At 45.2% G+C, this 21,011-nt stretch overlaps 2 protein-coding genes across 5 annotated transcripts in view; one reads left to right on the top strand and one right to left on the bottom strand.

Annotated features, from left to right (window-relative positions):
• BRF1 (BRF1 general transcription factor IIIB subunit) overlaps positions 1–21,011 on the top strand; it is a 177,182-nt gene that overhangs the window by 79,369 nt on the left and 76,802 nt on the right. For all 3 annotated transcript variants that reach the window (XM_072866243.1, XM_072866242.1, XM_072866244.1), the window contains 3 exons: positions 958–1,030; positions 9,525–9,674; positions 11,327–11,420. In XM_072866243.1, coding sequence (XP_072722344.1) covers positions 958–1,030; positions 9,525–9,674; positions 11,327–11,420 — 317 coding nt within the window. The remainder of the gene's footprint in view (positions 1–957; positions 1,031–9,524; positions 9,675–11,326; positions 11,421–21,011) is intronic.
• On the bottom strand, positions 2,660–6,580 carry BTBD6 (BTB domain containing 6). 2 transcript variants are annotated; one of them, XM_072866245.1, is made up of 5 exons: positions 5,874–6,580; positions 5,327–5,621; positions 4,993–5,083; positions 4,608–4,726; positions 2,660–4,380 (listed from the first exon to the last, which is right to left on the bottom strand). In XM_072866245.1, exons 2-5 carry the CDS (start codon positions 5,530–5,532, stop codon positions 3,348–3,350), a joined length of 1,449 nt encoding a protein of 482 aa, XP_072722346.1. In that variant the 5' UTR covers positions 5,533–5,621; positions 5,874–6,580; the 3' UTR covers positions 2,660–3,347. The 2 variants fall into 2 exon arrangements, with proteins under 2 accessions (XP_072722346.1, XP_072722347.1); XM_072866246.1 differs by lacking the exon at positions 5,874–6,580 and having other exon boundaries at positions 5,327–5,822.

The raw sequence follows: 21,011 nt of genomic DNA, 5'->3' as shown, positions 1-21,011 counted from the left end.
CTTGTTTGCAGTGTAGGAGGATGAAGTTTTTTTTCTACTAACTTTGACTTTTATACGTGCCTTGGGGGGAGGCAAGGTGTTCATGGAGCTTCGTGGGAACGTTTGGGGCTGATTGGGAACTGAAGTATATCCTGCCTTTCTTGCTGACCACAAAAACACATCTTAACATAGTGAAAGAAAACTTCCTGAGACTTTTAAAATACAAATGTAGTTGCCTATGCTATAAATTGCAAATTAGAGTATGAAGAGTAACTCCTCCCCTCAGTTTACATCCTCCTGAGTGCAGCAGTGAAGGAGGGGTGGGGAGCAGGGCTCTGTCCCTGGCTTCTTAGCAGGTTTGGTATAGTTTAGGGTTTTTCTGAATTTATTTATCTTTTTTTAAAGTAGGGCTATCTGGGGCAATGTCAAAACAGTAAGAAATGACAAATAACCCTTGGGGCATGTAGCACCACTGCTTGCTTTGGTGGAAAAGTTTGGTGGGTGCTTGTGCAATACTTAATTATCCCACTTCACATGATCATACAGAGCTGAAATTTGCACCAACTTGTGAGTATTTGCTCACGTTTTGTTACGTTACAAGATAAATGACACTTAATATATACTGATATTATACTAAAGTCTACTTAATGCTTTAAGATGTTAGGTGGCAACTGAAAAATTGCCCAAGTACTACAGAGCAACACTGAGCCCACTGAAGAGCATCATGAACAACTTTTTGTAATTTTTTCAGTATAAACTTATGCTTTGATTTACAATACTAATTTGTGCAGCTTTTGACAAGCACCAAATATTATTCTGTACCTATGAATATTGCTTGTATTTACTTCAGTTAAATTTTTTTTAAAGCAGATTGTTTAAGATTTCAAAAGTGTGGGTTTTTTCTCCTTTCTGCATAAATGTTCTATGAAAAACATTTGTGGTTTAAGATTTAAATAATGATTTTTTTTCTTTTAATAGGTGAATGTCTATGTGCTGGGAAAAACTTTCCTTCTGTTGGCCAGAGAACTCTGCATAAATGCTCCAGCCATAGGTATTTTTTTTTATGAGTTGCCTTTTGAGTATTTGGGTCTATGCATGGTTACTTTAAAAAAATATGCATGTATGTGTGTGTATATATATGTAGTATTGTGTGCTAAATACCAAAGTGGTAACTTAAAAATGAAGCTGGAATCAATCCAGGCCAAAGAGCAATGCTGACCATGAGAGCCTGTTCTCCTTTATGTAAGACTTTTTTGGGAGCTAGATGCTATTTTCTTTTACAAATAATTTTGTTCCTTTTTCTGAGAGTAGTTCAGGCTATACCAAGACAATGGGCTGATGTATAATAAATTTGCATGCATCTACAAGCTTGCACAGGCCTGTCACACTTCAATTCCACAGAGATGCAACATTTGATAAATATTTGCCAAATTTCCTATCTGTCCATCACCTGTACCTGAGGTGTTCAGTGCTTGAAATACAAGTGGCTTGATGGAAAATGAGGAGCAACTTTTTCCAAGCATGCGAGTAACTTTTTAATTAGTAAGTCATCACTGAAATTATAACACAGTGATAGGAAGGTGGGTTTTAACCTGTTAAAGGGTAAAAAAGCTGGTGTCTGGGCTGTAGTCTTTAAGCCAAGGGAATTCAGGCCAATTCCAGTTAAAGAGTATATTTATAGGGAGGTCTTGTGACTGTTACCCACCTCTGTGCAGGAATTTTCTTCCTGTATCTTTACCCACTCTCACTCCCACTCTCCTTAATCTGTACTGAGAGAATCAGATGCCTTTTGTGTTTAAGAACAACACACATGCACACCCCTTCAGATGTACTCAGCTGGGCACATAACTGCCTGCCTTTGTAGCAGGAGAACCAGCAGCTCACATATTGAGCATCGTCACAACGGCATCCAGATAGTATGTGGCAGTGCACAGCTATCAGCCATCGTGGTGTGCTGGCTTAATTAGCATAGCTTGATGTCTGGTAAAAAGTTCTTGTTTTCAGTAATTCAGTTGCCTTCTTATTTTTCTTTTTTTTTTTTTTTTTAAGAGAACAGGCAGAATTTGTATTGCAGCTTAGTTTCAAGGTGAAAATTAATGCAGCTTAGGAAAAGGCAAACAGAAAACCCTTCTAAATTAAATGTAGAGGTACTTGTTACATATGGAAAAAAATATTGGTTTAGAATGGTGTTTGAGTATTCTTTCCAAGGTCATTATGAGAACAGAGATTTGTAAAAACCGGTATTTCCAATTGGCTCATCTGTAATGATTGTCAGACACTTAAGACACCTACTTTTATCATTCTTTGTGAAAAGTTAAGGGTACTAGCTATAAAATGACTACTGCTGGTGGATGGGACTGTTTTTAGAAAAAATAGAGGGGGAGGAAAGATCCAGCAGCTTTTGTTTAAGGTGGCTTATTTCTAATTAGTAAGTTTGAGTGAACTTAAAGACCACAGTGCAAGTATTTCTCCAATATCTGCTTGTAAATGTGAGGCTGGGATGTATATTTAGATGGTGGCCGCCAGTATTACAGCTCTGGGCTAAATCTGTGATAAAGCCCGTCACTGCATTACGCTTCATCTGTACGTCTCGACTCCGGCCGTTCAAGTGGGGTGCAGTTTGACAGGTGCAAGCGTCAGTGCTGCTGTTTGCTGGGCAGGCTAACGCAGATGATGCGTGTGAACGGGCGTTAGAGGCTTTCAAATATAACCACAGGATGATTATGATCAGCTTTGGTAATGCTCACAGTTTGTCTCTCTCCAGCTTGGGCAACACACAAAAAGCCCTGAGCTTCCATATGTCAGCTCCCTTTTTTGTGAAGGAAAAGGAAGGCTGCTGATGGATAGTCTCAGTTAGAAGGGAAGGGAACCTTCATCTTTGCAGTGAGAGCTTATGCCCTGTGTGGGTACACACAGGGGACAGACTACAGCATCATCACCCCTGTTAACTGTACTGTAGATGAATTAACAGACACAAGCCATAAGATCAGCAATGATCAAGTACACAGGATTTAGGGCAAGTAAAAATGTTTTATATTTCACAGATTCATAAACTGCTCTAGTTTAGAACATTCTGTTTAGGTCAGCTGCAGTCTGCAAGTTAGTTATCTATATACAAAATAAATGCACAGTACGTGCAAAATTTAACATTTTTCTGCTTGTTGCAGTCTTAATAATTAAGTCAAATAGCTTATGAATAAATAAAATAAGATTAAATTCAAGAGCATTCCTTCACTTATTTGTATAGCCTGATGTAGCAGATAGGTAAGTAGCGTAACATTCCATACTGCTGCAGAGTTCGTAGTAAAATTGAAAAATCCCTTAGTGTGCATCGTTGCAGTATTGGAATACAATCAAGGTGAAATGCATCATGCATAGAAAATGAGCTCAGGTATTTGTCCTCCTTGTACTCCGGTGCCATTAGTACTGTCCGAGGAGCACTGGAACTGGAATGTCACTTTCCCGCACTGCACTTCAGTCATTCCCTCTTGCCCAAAGTAACTGAGTTCGTTACCATCGAGAATAGCACTTACATTGTAAAATGTGTCTTGCTCAACCTGCACAGGGTGTTCAAACCACACAGAGAAAGTGTTACTGGAGCCGTCAGAGGTAAACTTTGTCAGATTTTGAGCAAGGACAACTCCTAAGCGCTTCAGTTCAATTTTGACGCTGTACTCAGCTTTGCCACAGCTTGACCCATACAATCCCAGTCCGGCTATAAATATCCGTTTGTCTACGGCAAACTGAATACTGTCACATCGCCCTCGGTACCTCCACTGATTGCTGCGATATGCAGATGACTGAAACCGATGGCATCGCTGAGGTACGAGTCCTTTTCTTTTTGTCAGCGGAAATTCTAGTTTGGGTTTATTCGCGGCTGTGTACCACAGGAATATGTTGTGAGTTTCCTCAAGGGTGAGGATGTCAGACTGGGCAGCTCCGTTGGCAAACTCTTCTAAAGTCATGGTCGGAATCCGCACTAAGTACAAAGCTTTTCCTAATACATTCCTTTTGTTGCGTGGCGTAACCGGCAGCCCTTGCCTTTTGCATTCAGCCTCTGCCCAGTTGAGCACAGCCTCGAAAACTACGACTTCCTTGGTGTTGAGTGCCTCCCGGGTTACAATGATCTCTAGTGTTTGTTGATCTATCTCACAGAAGCCCTCTGACTTCAGTGCCATTTCTGCTTGAGCATCAATCACTTCCCAGCAGCGCTGCGTCAGCTCTGGCTCCTCGAAGAGCCTGCTCTGAGACAGCAGGACACAAGCGTTCTTCGCTTCTAAACTGGTCTCCAGAAAATTGACGCAAGCCTTTGCTAGGGCCGGCACGATGTACTTCTTGGCAGCATACAGCGTAGCCAGAACTGTGTCAGCTTCCAGGTCTATTTCATCACTATACATGTATCTAGATGGAAAAAAAAAAATAGTTTATTAGGGAAAAAAAAAAATACAGGCCATGAAAGATTGATCGATAGTCATCTTTGCTGGCAGTGAATCTGACATTCAGTATTTGTCAGCACAGTAAGTAAACAGCAATAAGTGCATATTGCACAATGCCAATTAGGAGAAGTCTATTTTATAAGCTACTTCGATTCTGTCCACGTAATTAGTAGACTTGTAGTGGCCACTTACTTTAATAGGATTAGAAAGGCTGCAGGTTCCACATCTGGTATATGGATTTCAGATTTGACCTCTGCGAGATCGCCATAAAACATAGCATAGAAGACAGAGCTACCAACTGCCAAAACATACTGGAAAATAAAGAGAGAGAAGCCTCAGTAACGTGTATCAGTAATAGCCGAGCATGCTGGCTTTCGATAAGAGCTACGCTTAGGGAAAGTTAAAAGCTCCCGTGGAGGCAGAAGACTGCCTTAGACTGTTCCCTTTAATTGCAGCGTATATGAATTACTTCTGGGATTAGACGAGAGCTGTAATTGGGGGGGAACCCAGTTGTAAGGCAGGGGGAGAAGGCGATACGCACGGCAGCGCTGAAAAGCCAAGAATTATCTGCACAAACCTTATGGGCAGGAACTTTCTTGGACGCCCCCGGCGGGCCCACGATGAAGTGAACGTCAGCCATGAGCTCGTTATTGAACATCAGCGCGTTCCTGCAAGCCAGGGGAGGGGGGAGAAGCCCCGTTAGCCGCGGGCAGCCCCTCACCCGGCGCCCCAGCCCCGCCGGCACGCCGCCGCCCGAGCCTCCCCCGAGGCTCCATCCCGGCCCGGGCCGCCCTCGCCGGGCCGGCCCGGCCCTCACGGCTGCCCCCGGCGCAGGTGCACGGGGCCGGGCTGGGCGCCTCTCTCCCTCTCTCCGGGCCGGCCGGGAGGGTCCGGCGGGGCCCGGCCCTTACCTCTCCCGCAGCGTGGGGTGGAAGGACTGCCAGTTGGCGCTCTCCAAGTTGTTGTTGTTGAGGTTCTGGAGCTGGGGCGGCGGGGGCGGCTGGGCGCTGTGCTGGAGCTGCAGGGCGTTCTTCTTGCTGTTGGCAGCGGTGGCGGCGGCGGCGTTACTGTTTGCGATGTTGGTGTTGGTGCTGGCAGGGTAAAGTTCTGCAGCCATCTTCTTCTTCAGGGACAGGGGCACTATCTCATAGCATCCTGGCACCTTGCCGTTTGACCTCACACTCTTTTTGGACTTCTTTAAGGTCTCTGGAAGCAGAAGAAAAAAAGTCAAACACTTCATGATCCTGCCATTGAGGCAACCATGGGGCAGTGGCATGAGCAAGAGAACTAACAAATCCCAAATGCGAGTCCCACTATCTGGATATTTTGTGTGCTTCGAGATGCAGGGCGGCCTTTTTTTTTTTTTTTGGCGTGTGTGCGCGCTCTTTGGTGACCGGCCCGACGCAGCTTTCCGGGGGGAAAGGGGTGATGCCGTGTGGGCTCAGTGCCAGCGCTCACCTCGGCTCGAAGCGGGGGGTCCCAGCCTCCACGGCACTGCCACGACTGCCGTGGGGAACCCGAGCAGGGCTGGCAGGCAGTTCCTTCCCCCGAGGAAAGAGGGGAGAAAAATGAAAAAGAAAAAAAAAAGCCAAAATCCAGCAACAAAACCCCACAAATCCAGCCGAGGCGGTGGGTCAGGAGCGAGAGTCAATCCACAAATCCTCCGAGTGCAGCAGCCCGGCGAGGGTGAAGCGCAGCCAGCCGCCCGATCCCCGCTGCCAGCGACCGCGCTCCGCTCCGTCCTTCCCCGCCCGGCGGGGGCACATCCGCGGCGGCCGCGCCGGGCCGAGGCGAGGCGAGGCGGCGGCTCTCCGCAGTCCCGCTCCCGGGCGGCCCCGCTGCCGCTCGCACCAACTTTCCTCCTCTCTCCGCGGCGGCCGCCGCCACACGGCGCTGCTCCTCCGCGCTCCTCCCGCCCGCGTCGGGGGCGTTGCTGGCCGCGGGGCGCCCCGGCTCCTCCGCGGCGGGCGGGCGGGCGGGCGGCGCTGCCCTCGGCGCTCCCCTCGCGGCGGCGGGATGCGGCGCGGCGCGGCTCTGCCGGGCCCTGCCTCCGCCTCCCGCCCTAATAGGCAGCCGCCGCGCCGCGCGTCACGGCCGCCCGCGCCAATGGGGAGCGCCGGGGCGCGGCGGGGGGAGCCGCCCCCCGCCCCGCCGTGTGTCAGTCATCCGCGCGCCCCGGTCTGTGTCCCCCCCCCACTCCCCGCCACCCCCGCGCCCGCCCGGGGGCCGCGGCACCGGGGCCGGTCTGCCTGCGCAGCGCCCAGCGCCGCCGCGCCCGCCGCCCCCCAGCCGGCGCCGGGAGGAAGCCCCGCGGCTCCGCCGCCGCTCCGCGCCCCCGCTCCCGGCCGGAGTACCGCAGCGGGACCAAGTGCGGGGGGAGGACACGGGGGACCGGCCCCGCCGTGCGGCCCGCGGGCTCCCGTGGCGGGGCGGAGCAGAGCGGAGCGGGGTGGGCGGCCCCGGGCGCGCACCGCCCTTCCCGGCCGGCCCGGGCGGGGGCGCCGCCGCGCCGCGCACCGCCCCGCTCCGCCGCCGCCGCCGCCGCGCAGCGCTGGGGGGGGAGCCGGGCCGCCGCGCTGCCCCGCCGGGGCCGGCGCCTGGGGCGGCTGCGGGCGCCCGGGACACGGCCGGGGCGGAATTACTGAAGTCAAGGGAGGTCGCAGGGGTTTTTTCCTCCCCGTTTTTCGCAGCCCCGAAGCCGCCGTGCCCCGCTTGTGCGCGCCCTCCCGGCCGGGGGTGTTCCAGCGGGGACTGAGCCCTCGGCCCCGCTCTCCGTGCCCGTTGCCGGGGGGGGTGGGCTGGTAGCGGGGCACGGCTCCGGCTCCTCTCCCCGGCCCTGCCGTCCTGGTTACCTGTTTTGATGGGGAGAAGGGTGACTAGCAATAAGCAGTTTCCTAGGAGTTTTTCTGTGTTCCTGTTAATGACTGTGTGGCCCCCTAGGCGCTTCCAAAAGTGCGAGTCCCGAGTCGCCACTGGGATAGGGAGAGAAAAGAAAATCTTCAGACAAACAGCTGCTTCTTTCTTAAAACATAAAATGGTGTTTTTCTTGCTAATCTGCCTCGTGGCCCCTGCAGTCCCCGTTCGGGAAAGCCAGCGGGTTTTGCCCCACTTGGACGTGCCCTTGCGTGTGCGAGGGTGTGGGGCCCAGGGTGTCCCTGCAGGCAAAGGGGCTCGCCCGGGAGCAGGGCAGCCCCGCTGCGGGGTGCTTGTTCCGTCCACGTGAAAGGATTCAAGGCGTTTGGGTTTTACAACTTTTTTAAAAATACTTTTAATTCTTTTTAAATGTTTGCATCCACGTGAGACGTGTTTCTGTTAACCTTGGCCCTGCATTTAGTTTATATGTCGGTAGTATTGCATTCTAGCCATTTATGGCCTCTTGAAGGCTTTTCACTTAAAAGCGACCCGCATATTCATTTTCTGGCTGTTTGGTAGCTTCAGAATTTAAATTAACGATGTGCAATGTTTTGTCAAATGACCTGTGGGCATGAATGCCAGCAGAAATGTCTGAACAGCTACAATGCCAATGTGTAAATGCTCCCGAAGCTCAGCTCTGCAGAGAAAGCTGTGAATTGCCTCGCACTGCTCCGCTCCGGCGTCCAGAGGAGCCAAAGTTGGGCCCTCTTGGGATAAGAAGAGATGGGAAAGCAAACCGGGCATTGCTTTGCAACATCGCACACATTTCTGTAGTGCGAAGAGCGAAGTTTAAATGTCTGTTGGACCCCAGGCTATCATTTCTGAAAGGGTTTTGTTGTTGTATTTTGGAATTGGTTATTTCTGCTGAGTACGGGTTTACAAAATACTTGGAAATACAGACCAACTGCCCTTAAGAATCATGGAGATCAGTTAATCTTTCCTAAACCTTTGATTTTTGGGGTCATGTTTAGGAGGTGACTGCACTCCGGCATTTCTTTAGCTTTGAGGGAGATGTGTTTGGAAGTTTTTGCTTGATAAATGCTTTCATTTAAATGCTTCTGCAGGGCTGACAGGCGTAATCACCTACGGTGTGATCTCGGTAATTATGGATAGCAACAGGGCATCATTGTTAGAACTTGGTGCTAAATGAAACTGCTTTGATTAATTGTAAATCCGTAAGATTGTTCCAGTGTTTCGAGCTGAATTTTCATCTTTATCAGTTTAAGTGCCCACATAGGGGATCAGCTAAGGAAATTGAGTTGAGACTAATAGTTAACAATTTACCGTACATCATGGATTTTCAGTCAAGTGATGAAAGGCTGGCAGGAAATGAGAAATTGATACCTCAAATAAGAGTAAACATGTGTTAAGTGTAGCTTTTACAAGATTGTTTGATAAATTATAAATTGATTTAGGCAAAGCACAGTCCGTACCGACATATTTCGGTTAGTTTGAAGCTGATAACACCAACACTTCAAATAAGTTTATACATCTGGAGGCAGATTCGTGGCTGATGTAAATTGTCATAGCGCTGCTGACGTTAATTGGGTTGCAGCAATTTATGCCGATGGAGAGTATGCCTCAGTATCTGTAATGAACAGTGTTTTGTATTGGTGGAATGTGAGTCCAAGAAGGAGCTGGAATTAACTTTGAAGGTGTACGCAGACTTTTGTTAGGGACATGGGATTTTAAGCAAATGAATTTTTTTCAAAGCTTAGTTTGTAGGTAGGTGTGAGACGAGGCATGCGAGTTAGCTTATTTGTTACTTTGCAGGAGATGTTAGAAGTTTTGGGCCTAAGTTACGTCCTCGTTCTGCAAAAGAATTTTGCAAATGCTTCGCTTTGTGCATAATTTCACTGATACCGGTAACACTGCTGATGTGTCGGAGTCAGCACATGCAGCCTTGGACCCTGAAAAGCCTGTTTTGAAAAAGCGTGTTTTGACCCATGAAAAACTTTGTTTAGTGCTTTAAAGATGACTTGCCTATAAAGCAAGAAAGGATTTTGTTTTAGCTTAACTAAAAAGGTGCTTCTAAAGCTTAGTGATCAGAGGATCTGGCCCAGCAGCACAGCCCATGTTGTTTGCTGAGACGTGAAGCTAGCCAGCCACGACAGCCCTGCCATACTGCTGCTCAAGTACTGCGTTTCCTAAATCAAAGGTTAGGTTTAGAAATAATTGTATTATTTTCTGTTGCAGATCCGTGTTTATATATTCCTCGTTTCGCACACATGCTTGAGTTTGGGGATAAGAACCATGAAGTGTCCATGACGGCTCTCAGGCTGTTGCAGAGAATGAAGCGGGACTGGATGCACACCGGCCGCCGGCCCTCCGGGCTCTGTGGAGCAGGTATGTCAGGCGCTGGGTGTATTGCTTCCCCCGCAGCGGGTTAGACGGGAGAGTCGGGGAGTTGGGAAGAGATGAGGACTTTCTCATTTCCTCAGTGATGCCATGTTCTCTGGGTTTTGTGCTGTCAGGCACCTACAGATTATATAGGTCTTCATTGAAATAGTTTCTGAAACTCAAACTTCATTTTTGCCCTTGCTCCTACATTACTTGCTCAGATCCTTTGTATCTTATATTTTGGATTTTTCGACCTCCTTTCTGGTGCTCTTCTCGCCCCCACTCTCTTCAAGCTCTAGCTGCTAAAAGTTTTTTTTTGTCAGCTAAAATGACACCATTAGTGCAAGCACTTTGATTTGTGTCTTTACACAGAGTCTTATGCAAGAAATGCCCTCTTTGACCTGTTCTGTGAAATTATTTTCCTCTCCTTCTTCATCTTTTTCCAAGATCCATCGCTGTCATGATGCTTATAAAAAACCTACCAGTTTGGGAGGGCTAGGTTAAAAAGTAGTCAGTACCAGCCAGTGAGGTCAGAGTAACGACGAGTGTAGACACCCTCAGAGTTCACATACGCGCTTTATTTTATTTGAAAGATCTTACATGTGCATGCTGGAATGAGAAATAGCGCTCAAACCTTAGGGAACCCAGGACTATGCAATCTTCCTGAAATTTCTAGCCTCTTTTTGTTAGTAGTACTTGCTTATTGCACATTGCTAAAAATGTGAGTATAGGCTGTATGGGAGACCAGCCTAGTCTTTGATTCACCTCGTAGACTATACATCCACACGAGCAAGTGATTTGATTCAGCGGACATGGGTCAATAGATTGATGCAGGTGGTGTCGAGTCCCCTACATCCATCCACGCAATATGCAGTTCATGTGGTGTACTGTGCACTGGGTTTAGTTTGGTTCCCTGGCCTAAATGTCTGTGCCAGATGTTGTTTGAAGGGCCAGTTGTTCGTTCAGCCCCTGATTTTCCCATTAGGAACTGGAGCACTTTAGACACATACCTGAAGTAGAGCTCTGGTTTAGTTTCCTCTGAAAGGAATCACTTTTGCATGCTTAAAACTGTTCTGCGCACTGAGCCACTGTACGATGAGTGGGGGTGATGCTTCAAAACGGAGCTAGTGCTCTGAATCAACACGCTGATGTAAATGCAGGCAGTACTAGTTATCTAGCTGTAGAGAGGGCCTTGCAGGAGAGCACTTGGGCATTAGGAAGTCAGTGATAGTGGTGACAGCAGTGGGGATAACAGCCTAAGTGGATTCAGTGTTTCACTTCGGGCTTCTGGAAGAGTTAACTGGAGATCTTTTCATTCAGGACTAGTAAATTCTGCTAAAAAGATGATAACTTTAAAAATATGTGAACAATGAGACGTTCTTGTGATGTATTTAAGTAGCTGACCACGGCTTCCCAAATGCTAAAGCACAGAATTTTTCAGGGTGCAATTTGCAATCAGCTTAGTTTTATTGGGTAGGAAGCAAAGTTTGTAAAGTCAAGTCAAGCACCTGTATTCCGGGACAAAGCTGAGCATAAGCATTTACAGCTCTTTAGCTGAAGGCAGGGATAAAGAGAGGGTATAGTTATCTGATTGTTTTCTGCTTTTCTTCAGGAAATTTTCCTCTTTTTGACATTGACTTTCCCTGCTTATTCTCTAGCTCTGCTAGTGGCAGCAAGAATGCATGATTTCCGACGTACTGTTAAAGAGGTCATCAGGGTGGTCAAGGTTTGTGAGTCTACATTAAGGAAAAGGTCAGTGCAGTTTTATTGCTTTTATCTTTCGTTTACAGTACTGAAAAGTGGTGGAGTCTAAAATGAATGTATATTGGAGAAAACCAGGTTCTTTTCCTTTTCAGAAGTGCAAAGAATAAAATAAGTACAACGTGTTTTAGCTGGTCATTTTTAAGTACTAACACCTGCCTCTTACGTAAGGCCTCAAATGCTTAGCAAGGATGGTAAGGAGCACTGTGCCCATGTAACAGGTGAAGAGTTGGAGGCAAAGAAATGTTGGGTCAGAAATGTTAACAGTGTTGTCATGTCCTCAGAAGAAATGATTGATTCTCAAAGCTGAGGATGTACTGTGGGATTTTTTTTTTCATTAATCCAGAATAAAGTGCTGAAAAGTCTTGTCCTTTAGCTGTTATTGAACAGAACTTTTCAAAATATTTTGATGAAATGTTCATTTTTGATAGTGTTGCACTGCTAATAAATAGAAGACAGTGCAGTGAGCCTAATGATAAGTTCATTGAAGGGGTCAGAAGTGGAATTACCAGCAGAATGTGAGCCTGAAAGTGGGAGTTTTCCAAGTACCTTTGGCTTTTTTTTTTTTGAAGATCTAGTAGCATTTGCCAGATTTTGATGAAGTAAGCAGTCACCCAGTTTCCCTCATTGTCATTTTGAAAAGTTGTAACATTTTCTTTCCCCGTAGGTTCAGTAAAAAATGACCTAACTGGGAAATACCGTGCTTTCTGGTGCCCCCAGTTGGAAATTTTTGTACCACCAATAAATTCTGAAGTTTGTTGTACCAAGGTTTGTCTTTAGAAAGCTCCCCTGGAGAAAGCTCCTCTTTCTCTCCACTTCACTGATACCAGTTTAAGCACATCCAGCCGAGTCTAATACTTGTTAATAATATTCACTTTCTGAAAAATGTTCTTGCCCCAGATCTCCATTTGTGGAACAGGAATTATACTATTTCCCTACCATGCATGGGTGCTATAGGGATAAATTTAAAGTGTTTGAAGTGCTTTAAGGTACTACAATAAGGATGGAGCAGTACAAATGCCACTTTTTTTCTCTGGTCAACAGGTCATGTGTTTTAATGTGCATTTTGTATGATTAATGATTTATGCACCCATAATCTACTTCACGATGCCTTGGTTAAATAGTTAAAGAGTTTGTTCTTACTAAGAAAATCAGCATAATAAATTAGAGTTGGAAGGAAAATTAATTTGAGCAATTGTTTCAAGCGAAGAAATCTTACTTCAAAATTCATGCTTTGAAATGTTTACTCAAGTCACACACATCAACTAAAATGACAGCGTTATTTACTTTGACAGGGTAAACGTGACAGCTGAATTATTTTCAGGCAGCTATAATTACAACTGTATTTATCACGAATCTATAAATTTGATTGATGTTTTTCAAATAAGAGCACGTTATATAGTATTTAACGAAGGCAAATAAAAAAATACCTTTGAATAACTCTTTCTGCGCTCCGTTTTTTTCCTCTTCTTTAGAATTCTTCTTCTTCCTCTCAAAACGCCATCAGGTAGAAGTTGTCTAAATTAATAAGCACTTGTTTCACGTTGTTAAAAATTTCTTTGCTTCTCAGTTTGATGTACAGTTTTATTTCCTTTTACTTATTGCTATAGTTACTCTGGTTTGTAAAGAGCTACTGCTGCTTTGCGTGTTGTGAAGGTGTTGAGTGTAGTTGGGTGAACGCTCATTAATGGACGGCGTTGGAGGCTACGCTCGCTGCTGATGGCTTTGCCCTGACTGCTCTTGAAACCAAACAGGAGTCCAGGTCATGCTGAAACATCCAACCTGCAGGTTCTGCTGTATGGTTTGATTTAGCTCCCAGTTGGCTACGTGGCTCCTGGGGAAGCGCAGACCATTGGAAGCTGCGTTTGCTTTCGGTGACGATGGATTTCCGTGGCAGAAATCTGCAAGGGAAGGGACGGCACCGACACAAGGTGCCTTCTCCCCCTGCGCTGCGGAGGCAGCCCAGCAGCTGGGGGGGGGACAGGGCTGTGTTGATCAGTGGCTTGGCTGAGGATGCGGGAGCGATGCTTTTTGAGAAAGCCCTGCTTGGCTTCCTGTTTCAGGAAGACCCTCAGCAAGGGGTGGCAGCCCTTCCCTAAGAAGGGCACTATTTCTGATCCCGTGCAGTGCAGCTGGTGCGACTGTAAAAGGGGATTAGATCACCCTGTTGTCCATCAGCTGGCGAGCACCAAGCCCTACGTGCCCGTAGTCTGTCGCCTCTTTCACCGCCGTGTGCGGGAGGAGTAGCTCTTAGGAGGAGATTCACAAAATCGCGATGTGCCTTCAGGTCATAAAAATGGATGATCTGGTCATAAAGGGAATCTGTTTTGGAAGGCAAAAGCGACCAAGCATGGCCCATGGACCCTGGCACTCATCTTCGAATCAAGAGTTCTTAATTTAACCACTTGTTTGGTTAAAAATTAGTGTGTGTTTATTTTTAATATGCGTGGGGTTTTGGTAGGATCTTGGTAGGAAAACTTTTGTAGTTACTTCACAGGGCCTTCTAGCTTTGTGTTTTCAAGCGCACAATTAAAATGTAAAGCTTGTTGCTGTTGTTGAAAGTGAATGTATTAAATATTAATAAATGCACTGATAATTCTATCTCATTTCCAGTCTAATTGAAATGATATTAACTTATATATCACTTTATATATTCAAAGTACTGTACAAATATTAACTAATTAGTCAAATTGTTATTTTCTGTGTAATCACCTGTGGAGATAGCAGAAATTAACTTTTAATAAACCCAACCCTTTTATTTAGTTTAATCCTCACATTTGTGCCTGTGCTTGATGCACCTGTCCTCGCTGCTGCCTTTTTAACCTTTACATACTCTGCCCCTTCATCTGTTTATTCACCTATTGTGTACTTTCTCTGCATACTAAATTCTGTCTTATCTGCAGTGAGAATAATTTTTGTGATATTTGTCCATTGTGCATTATCTAATACTGTGCGGCCCGAATGCCTGTTTGAAGATCTTAGGCACTTCTTCAATGGAAATAAAAAAAAAAAACCCGCTTATCTTTGTTAACACTTGCGTTTTACTTCTTTGGCTTACCCTCTTTATCTTTAAATTGAGCTGCACTTTACATAAAAAATATTTCTTCTCAGTTCCATAAAGTACTATCTGTCAAAAACCGATTTGTGATGAACTTCAGAAGTAAAGCTTCATTTAGAGAGAACTGGAATGAAAGGCCAGAATGGGTTTAAAGCGCTCATTTTCGAGGTGAATGTTTGTTCTCACAGCATTCTTGGTGAAGGAAGACCAGACTTGTACAAAGGAACTCCCATTTACCAGGCTGGGTGGAGATGCTGCAGGGACTTTCATAAATGGGGTCTTTCGCTCATATTCTAGGGACCCAGCTACAGCTCTTTCAATGACTGCGTTGGTAGTTTTCTGGAAAAATTAAAGATTCATGCATAGAGATAAATGTATTGCCTGCAGCTTTTCTTATTTTCATTTCTGCAACATACAGCTCACATAAACTTCACGTCCAAGCTCCCAGTGCAGTCTCAAGCCAGGCAGGCTTCTTGCGAGTGCAGGCAAGGTGAGGAGCAGGTCGATACGTGAGTCCAGAGTCAGGATGGGAAGACACGGTAACAGGGACGCTTGTGGCTGTGAGGTTAGGTTTTCCAAAACACCAAAGCCGAATCAAGGCCAGGACTGAAGGGAAAGGCATGAAGAAGCTTGTGTTCAGCTGTGATCCAAGAAAGCCGTGCTAAAATCCTGTGGAAGGTATCTGCTGAATTAAGTGAGAGCTGCTTACCTAAGGTGTTTGAGCATGGAGAAAGGTAGAGGATGCTCAGTACATCAGAGTTGTGTAAGTGCTCTTGGTTGAAGTGCGGTATGGAGGGAAGCTTTCAGAAAACCAGGCAAGTTACTTCATGTAAAGGAGCTCGTGGTGGTGTCCGCTCTGATCTCAGATCCGCAGCCGTGGAGCTCCTTCACGGGCCACTGTTGTGATAAACTAAGAAAGTAAATTGAGAAATATTTTATGTCTCCAGTTAAATAATTTCAAGTGGCTTATAGGTGATTTCTAGAGATCTTTCTAGTGTGGCAAGTAAAATACAACTTGATCCACGCGGGTTGGTATTGCATACCTTTGTAAGTTGGATTGTCTGTTTTAATGAAAAAAGGTTTTATTTTTGAGGAATCCAATTTCACAGGCAGTGTTCCTTTTTATAAATCTGGCTTCTATACAGCTAGTAAGCTAACACATTAATTAGATTCCTAATATATTTTAGTACTTCATACTTATTTAAAAATGTAATTTCAAAATTATTTGGTGTCTGTTACTTTTGATACAATAATTAACTTATTAGCACTAACTCGAGCTTAGATCTTGTAAACAGTTTTCTCTGTGTTTGACTTGCCTCATCTGAGTGGCTGTTAAGAAATTAAGCAGCATGCTATTTTTCTTTTCCAGGAGATCATAGAGTGTTTTTGACAGACCACAGCGGAGGAACCATGCTAATGAAACAAAACTTTAAGGAATGCTAAAGCATTTTGTTTCATTAGCATGGTGTGAACACTTGAATCAGGGGGACAAAAACCCAGGAACAAAAAATTCCAAGTGGTTTAGACTAGTGGACTTCTGGGATGGCCAGGGAGATCTCTGGTGGGATTACTGGTGGGCTAACCATGGGTACAACTGTTAACCTGAGTTAACCGCATGTGTAAGCGTTTGCAGAATCAGGGCTTTAAAATTTATGCTAACGAGTTTGTGATAATCTCAATCTCTGTTTTGGTGTGAGCAAGTAAAAGCAACTAATTCTAAAGGGTGCTTTTATTTAGTACAATAAATCTTTCACGGTACTCATTCTTTAATACTTAGAAAAACGGGAGAGAGTTGCCAGCAAATGAGCACCATAAATTATCAGTCACCAATTAATTTGTAGTAAATGACTCTGTGTGTATGCTCTTAGTCCATTGCAAAGAGAGGTGAAATGTATTAATGTAGTACACCGTGGACATTGTTTAAGTGAAAATATTTCTCTTTACAGTTGCATTGGGCTGGGAACACAGACAGACTAATTTAGTACAGCTCAGGTGATAAGTTGTAAGCTGTAAAACCACAGTAACTAGATTGTCTCTAATTTTGTCCTTACCTTTAGTAATGAGATACTCATTCATATAGGCTTTAAAAATACTTTTTTTATATTCCTGCAAGTACATGTAAAATTATATATATGTACAGTGATTACATAAAAGGAGATTACGCTTCTGTTTATTTACATACTGGTGGATACTAGAAAACCTTTTTTCATGTCATGTAGGAAGCATTTAATAACTATTTCTGATAGATGTTCTCTATTAAGTATCCCTTTTAGGGTATGTGTTTACATACTTCCATAAATAGTTGATGCATAATCATTGTATGGCTTGGAAAAAAATGGGGAGAGAAGGATGATGCAATAGACTTAAATTTGTAGTATAAAAAATAGTGATGGTTTGCCACATCAGTGCGAATTCTGAACTCCTTTCCTATGAGTGAGTGCACAGGTTTAGAGTGGTAGGCAGCGCTGATGAACATTAAATTAAAACAGTGGGGATATACGGCAATATTTTGGTACTTCAGTAAGATACAAAAGTAAATTCCTTACTTTTCCAGAGTTTGCAAATGTTGCAGTTGTCAAATCAGCTGATCTATTACTAGAATATTTGTAATTGATATGACAGTTAGGATTATGTAGATATCATGTAGGTTATTACTTAGGGTTTTAACTGTATTGTTGATTTGGAAAAAATCCAGGGAATTTATTTACCACCACCAGCTTATCTTGCAATAAAGGTTTTTTTCATGTATTTCTGCTAACAATATGCCAATATTCAGCTTAGTATTTTTTTTAATCCATTAATAAAATATTTTAAGTACTTTAAAAAGACCTCTCAGAACAGGTAACCTAAAGGCTGACTGCTCAGGCTAAATTTCACTTTCACTCTTAAAAAAACAAGTGTCTCTGAAGTTATAATTTGTTTGCCCTTCTGTATAGGTCCAGCACAAGATACCTCTGCTTTATGCTGCCTGCTTTCTAGAGCGAGGTGCTGATTGTGTATACGTAGGAGAGCACCATGGCTTTTCCTGAATGCTCTCTGCTTAGAAGTTCCTCCTGGACTTTGGGCTCCTGAAGCATTTGTGAGTTGGACTCCAGAAGACCTTGTTCTTTTACGTGCTTTGTCGTGCCCCACTGCTGCAGAAATTTCAATTAAACATTAAAACCGAGCAGCTAGCTGCACACAGGAGTCTTTTTTTTTTTCCTTAGCGGTAGACTGGATTCATAAGTCTTCACTGGACGGTATCCCTGAAACAAAACAAAGTGAAAAAAACATTGCTCGTAACTTCAAAATGACTGACCCATTTTCCCTTATTGGGAGCTAAATTAAGTGTGAACAGAATCGGTTTACTGTTTTGTACACAAAAGTGCTTTATCAGAAGACGAGGTGTGGTTTTGTCCATAAACGGATGGAACAAAAGCCGTGGAAATTTTTCTTTGAAAAAAAGAGTTGGGGTTAGGGGCAGATGACACCAAGCTCTGGAAAGACTTTTCTCCCGAAGGAATTTGCTTGAAAGAGTTTGCTGTGAGAAACTATAAGAGGAGGGTTTATACTGGAGGTTGAATCTTAGCCTGAGCTGTAGTGGTTGCCTCTGCTTCGACTATAAATAGAAAATACTTGTCTGCCAAATTTCAATTTTTAGAGCCCTTTTGGATCCGTGCCAAGGAAATAATATCTTAATTTGTATATCTGTTTATTTTCCTCTTTCTGTGCATAACTTGAAATGGCAACTCTTATTAGATTTTTTTAGATTAACAAAAGTGCAAAATGAACTTGGATACCATTTTTATGTGGAACTTAAAAAATAGCCTGTAGCTATTTTTTTTTCATGAGGGCACTCCCTCGCCCCTGAAATTATTGTGCTTATAATTAAGGTTGCGTCAGTTTTTCTTAGCTGCCAAACTAATGTTACCTTGTTTCATGTGGTGTAGACGGCTGCGTGCATCAGTTTGTTGCCTTGGTGGCATGTGTCCAAACACTGGATAAAATTAAAGAAATGTTTAAAAATATGTAGACAGGATATCAGCCAATGTAAAATGTTGAGGCAGGCAAGTGGTTGGCAAACACAGGTATTTATTTATATCAAGTTAAAGGAGAAAATGTTGAGTGAACAGCTCGCTCTCCCACAGAGATGATGCTCAAGCTGTGATCCTGACCATCAGGGATGGTTCTTAATTTCAGGAGGAAGGCTAGAGCCTTGTGGTTAAGACCGGCGAGAAGTGAAGAAATAACGTGCCGCTCTAAATTTGAGCTTGCCGCCGGGCTGTCCCTACGCCGTCACGCTGGCAGCCCTCACCGCCGGGTGGTCAGCCCTCGCCTCGTTTGGCTTGGATCAGGACTGAGGAAGAGGAGGGCATGGGCATGGGACTGGACACTGGTGGCCAGGTCAGATGGTCGAACCGTGCTTTGCTGTGGGTTGGAGCTCCTTGGTAGCACCACCAGCAAACACGACGTAGCTCTGTCCTGTCCTAGTGCCGGTGCACTGGAGGTCTTGGGAGAGCCCCGTGCTGCTGTTTCCGCTCAGGGCTGAAGCTGGCGCTTGAGCCGAAGCTCGTGCCAGCTGCCGGCACGACGGCTCACCCGTGGGCTGATGTCTGGCGGGTGCAGGCTACGTGACGTGAGTCACACGGCACGCTCGACAAGGAGAGGGACAGAAGGAGCCTCAGGTGTCCGCAAGCAGATGTGCACAGGGTTAAGTGCTGAAACCCAAGCATGGTCATCTCATCCCCAGCCTTGCTTCATGAGCGATTGGTTTTGCTACCGGTGTTCTCTGCGTTGCTCTGTGTGCCTGGAGGTGTGGCTGTTTTGGCTGGGCTCTGGGTCCGGCTGCTCATCTCGAACTTGGAGCAAGTGTGGGGTAAACAAACTGAGCGTCTTTGCCAAAGTGTGTAGTTGGCTTTTTACAGTGGGAGGAGAACAACATTTTAACTAGGCGAGGCTGGTTGGGAGGAAGAGTCTTGCTGAATTGGGACTGCCTGTGCGTGCGTGATTCATACATGGAGAGATGGATGACTGTAATTTAATGATGGTGGCTGGGAAGATCCATGCTCCTGAAGTGATGCATGGATTTGGCATTAAATGAATCCTGAATTCAAATAATAACAAGAGTGCCTAGCCAGGTTTTTCCTCTGGCCTGATAGATGAGGCTCCCTCCTGGAAGGTGGGTAATGCACGCTGGAAGCCTGTTAACACTGAGAAAGATTTCTAGTCTGTTAATTAAAAGCTGGGTGCTGCTGCTGCCAACAGCATCCTCCTCTCCTTTCCAATTTGATCTGAAAGAGAGGAGGAGGGAGCCGGTCCCTGGTACTCTGAGGGAAAGTTTTGGGCTGTCAGTCACTCTCAAATGGCTAATTTGGGACTTTGTCAAGATGCCTGAACTCCAAAAGTGAGACTAGGTTTCAGAGGCTTTCTTCTCAGCAGCACTAATTCTGGCCGGCGTAGCCGTGTGTGGGCTCAGCGTGCTGCTTGCTGCCGGTTTGACGTAGAGCTGCCCGGCTCGCCCCGCGCGTTCCACGGCACGAGATGCCACGCGTGGGCCTGTGGACTCTGCGCCGGGAGCAGGGTGCCGAAGGCAAAGCGTCCTGCAGTTACGGCATGCCTACGTCCCTTTGTATGGGCTGTCTTCTCTTGCTCCTCAGGTTATAAAAAAAGAAATACAGGTACTGATAAGGATACTGGGAGAGAGCGCGGCCCTGTGCTCTTGGCTTTGACGCTGGAGTTGGTTGGAAACCGACTTTCTGTCCTAGAGAAAATTCCGTCTTCGGCAGGAGTTTTGTTGCAATCAGAGGTAAAAGAGAAAACCATGGCTGCGCTTTGCGGGGGGAGAAACGCTGAAGAGTCCTGCGCTGGGAGTACTGAATCACCATTTTCAGTTTCCTAGCTTTGCAGATGGAAGCTGTTGTCAGCTTTGCTTCCTCTGGAAGATGGGAATATTCCAGTGAAGCAGCTGCAGACCCATCCTTGCTGTTTTCCCATGGAAAATGTTGATATTATTAAAAGGGCACTTTCTGTCAGAAGAGCATTCTGCCAGACATTTCCTGACCTGGCTTTGTACTTAACCTTTTGTCTCGCTTTCTCCATGTGTAAAATGGATGTGCTCATTCTCAACCACCTGTATAATAAAACGCTGAAATTTGTGGATGAAGTTATGACAACGTGGTCTCATTTAAGTTTCGGTTCTTTTGAAAGATTCAGCTGCTTTCATGGCAGTTCCCCATGGAGCTAGCCCCATCTCTCACGTAGGTAGGAACTTTTAAAATGCGAACATTAAACAAATACAAAGTATATTATTGTAAAATTACATGCATTCATCTATTCCATCTGTGCAATGTGCAGACGATCCCTTTATTTTACTACTGCTTCTGTGTGTCCAGGGAAGATTACTTCTTGTCTCTCTTCCAGTCTGCTGAAGATATATTACTTTAACATTTGCTTTGCATAAATTAATCATGCTAACATATCAGGAGTATTTTTGAGCGTACTCCTAAACTATGATGGCAGATATTTGAGTCTGGGAATCTGTTTTG

This window comes from Ciconia boyciana, chromosome 6 (assembly GCF_034638445.1).
Source record: "Ciconia boyciana chromosome 6, ASM3463844v1, whole genome shotgun sequence".
NCBI lineage: Eukaryota > Metazoa > Chordata > Aves > Ciconiiformes > Ciconiidae > Ciconia > Ciconia boyciana.
The sequence above is the reverse complement of the archived record's forward strand: the minus strand, read 5'-3'. Positions and strand labels throughout refer to the sequence as shown.

Bases quoted from the DNA above. Each gene is read 5' to 3' on its own strand.
- BTBD6 (XM_072866246.1), bottom strand. From the start codon at position 5,691: ATGCCACTGCCCCATGGTTGCCTCAATGGCAGGATCATGAAGTGTTTG. The intron at 4,727-4,992 runs GTTTGTGCAGAT...TTTATTTTCCAG, and splicing joins AGAAAGTTCCTGCCCATAAG to TATGTTTTGGCAGTTGGTAG. The intron at 4,381-4,607 runs GTAAGTGGCCAC...TTTTCCATCTAG, and splicing joins GCCTTTCTAATCCTATTAAA to ATACATGTATAGTGATGAAA.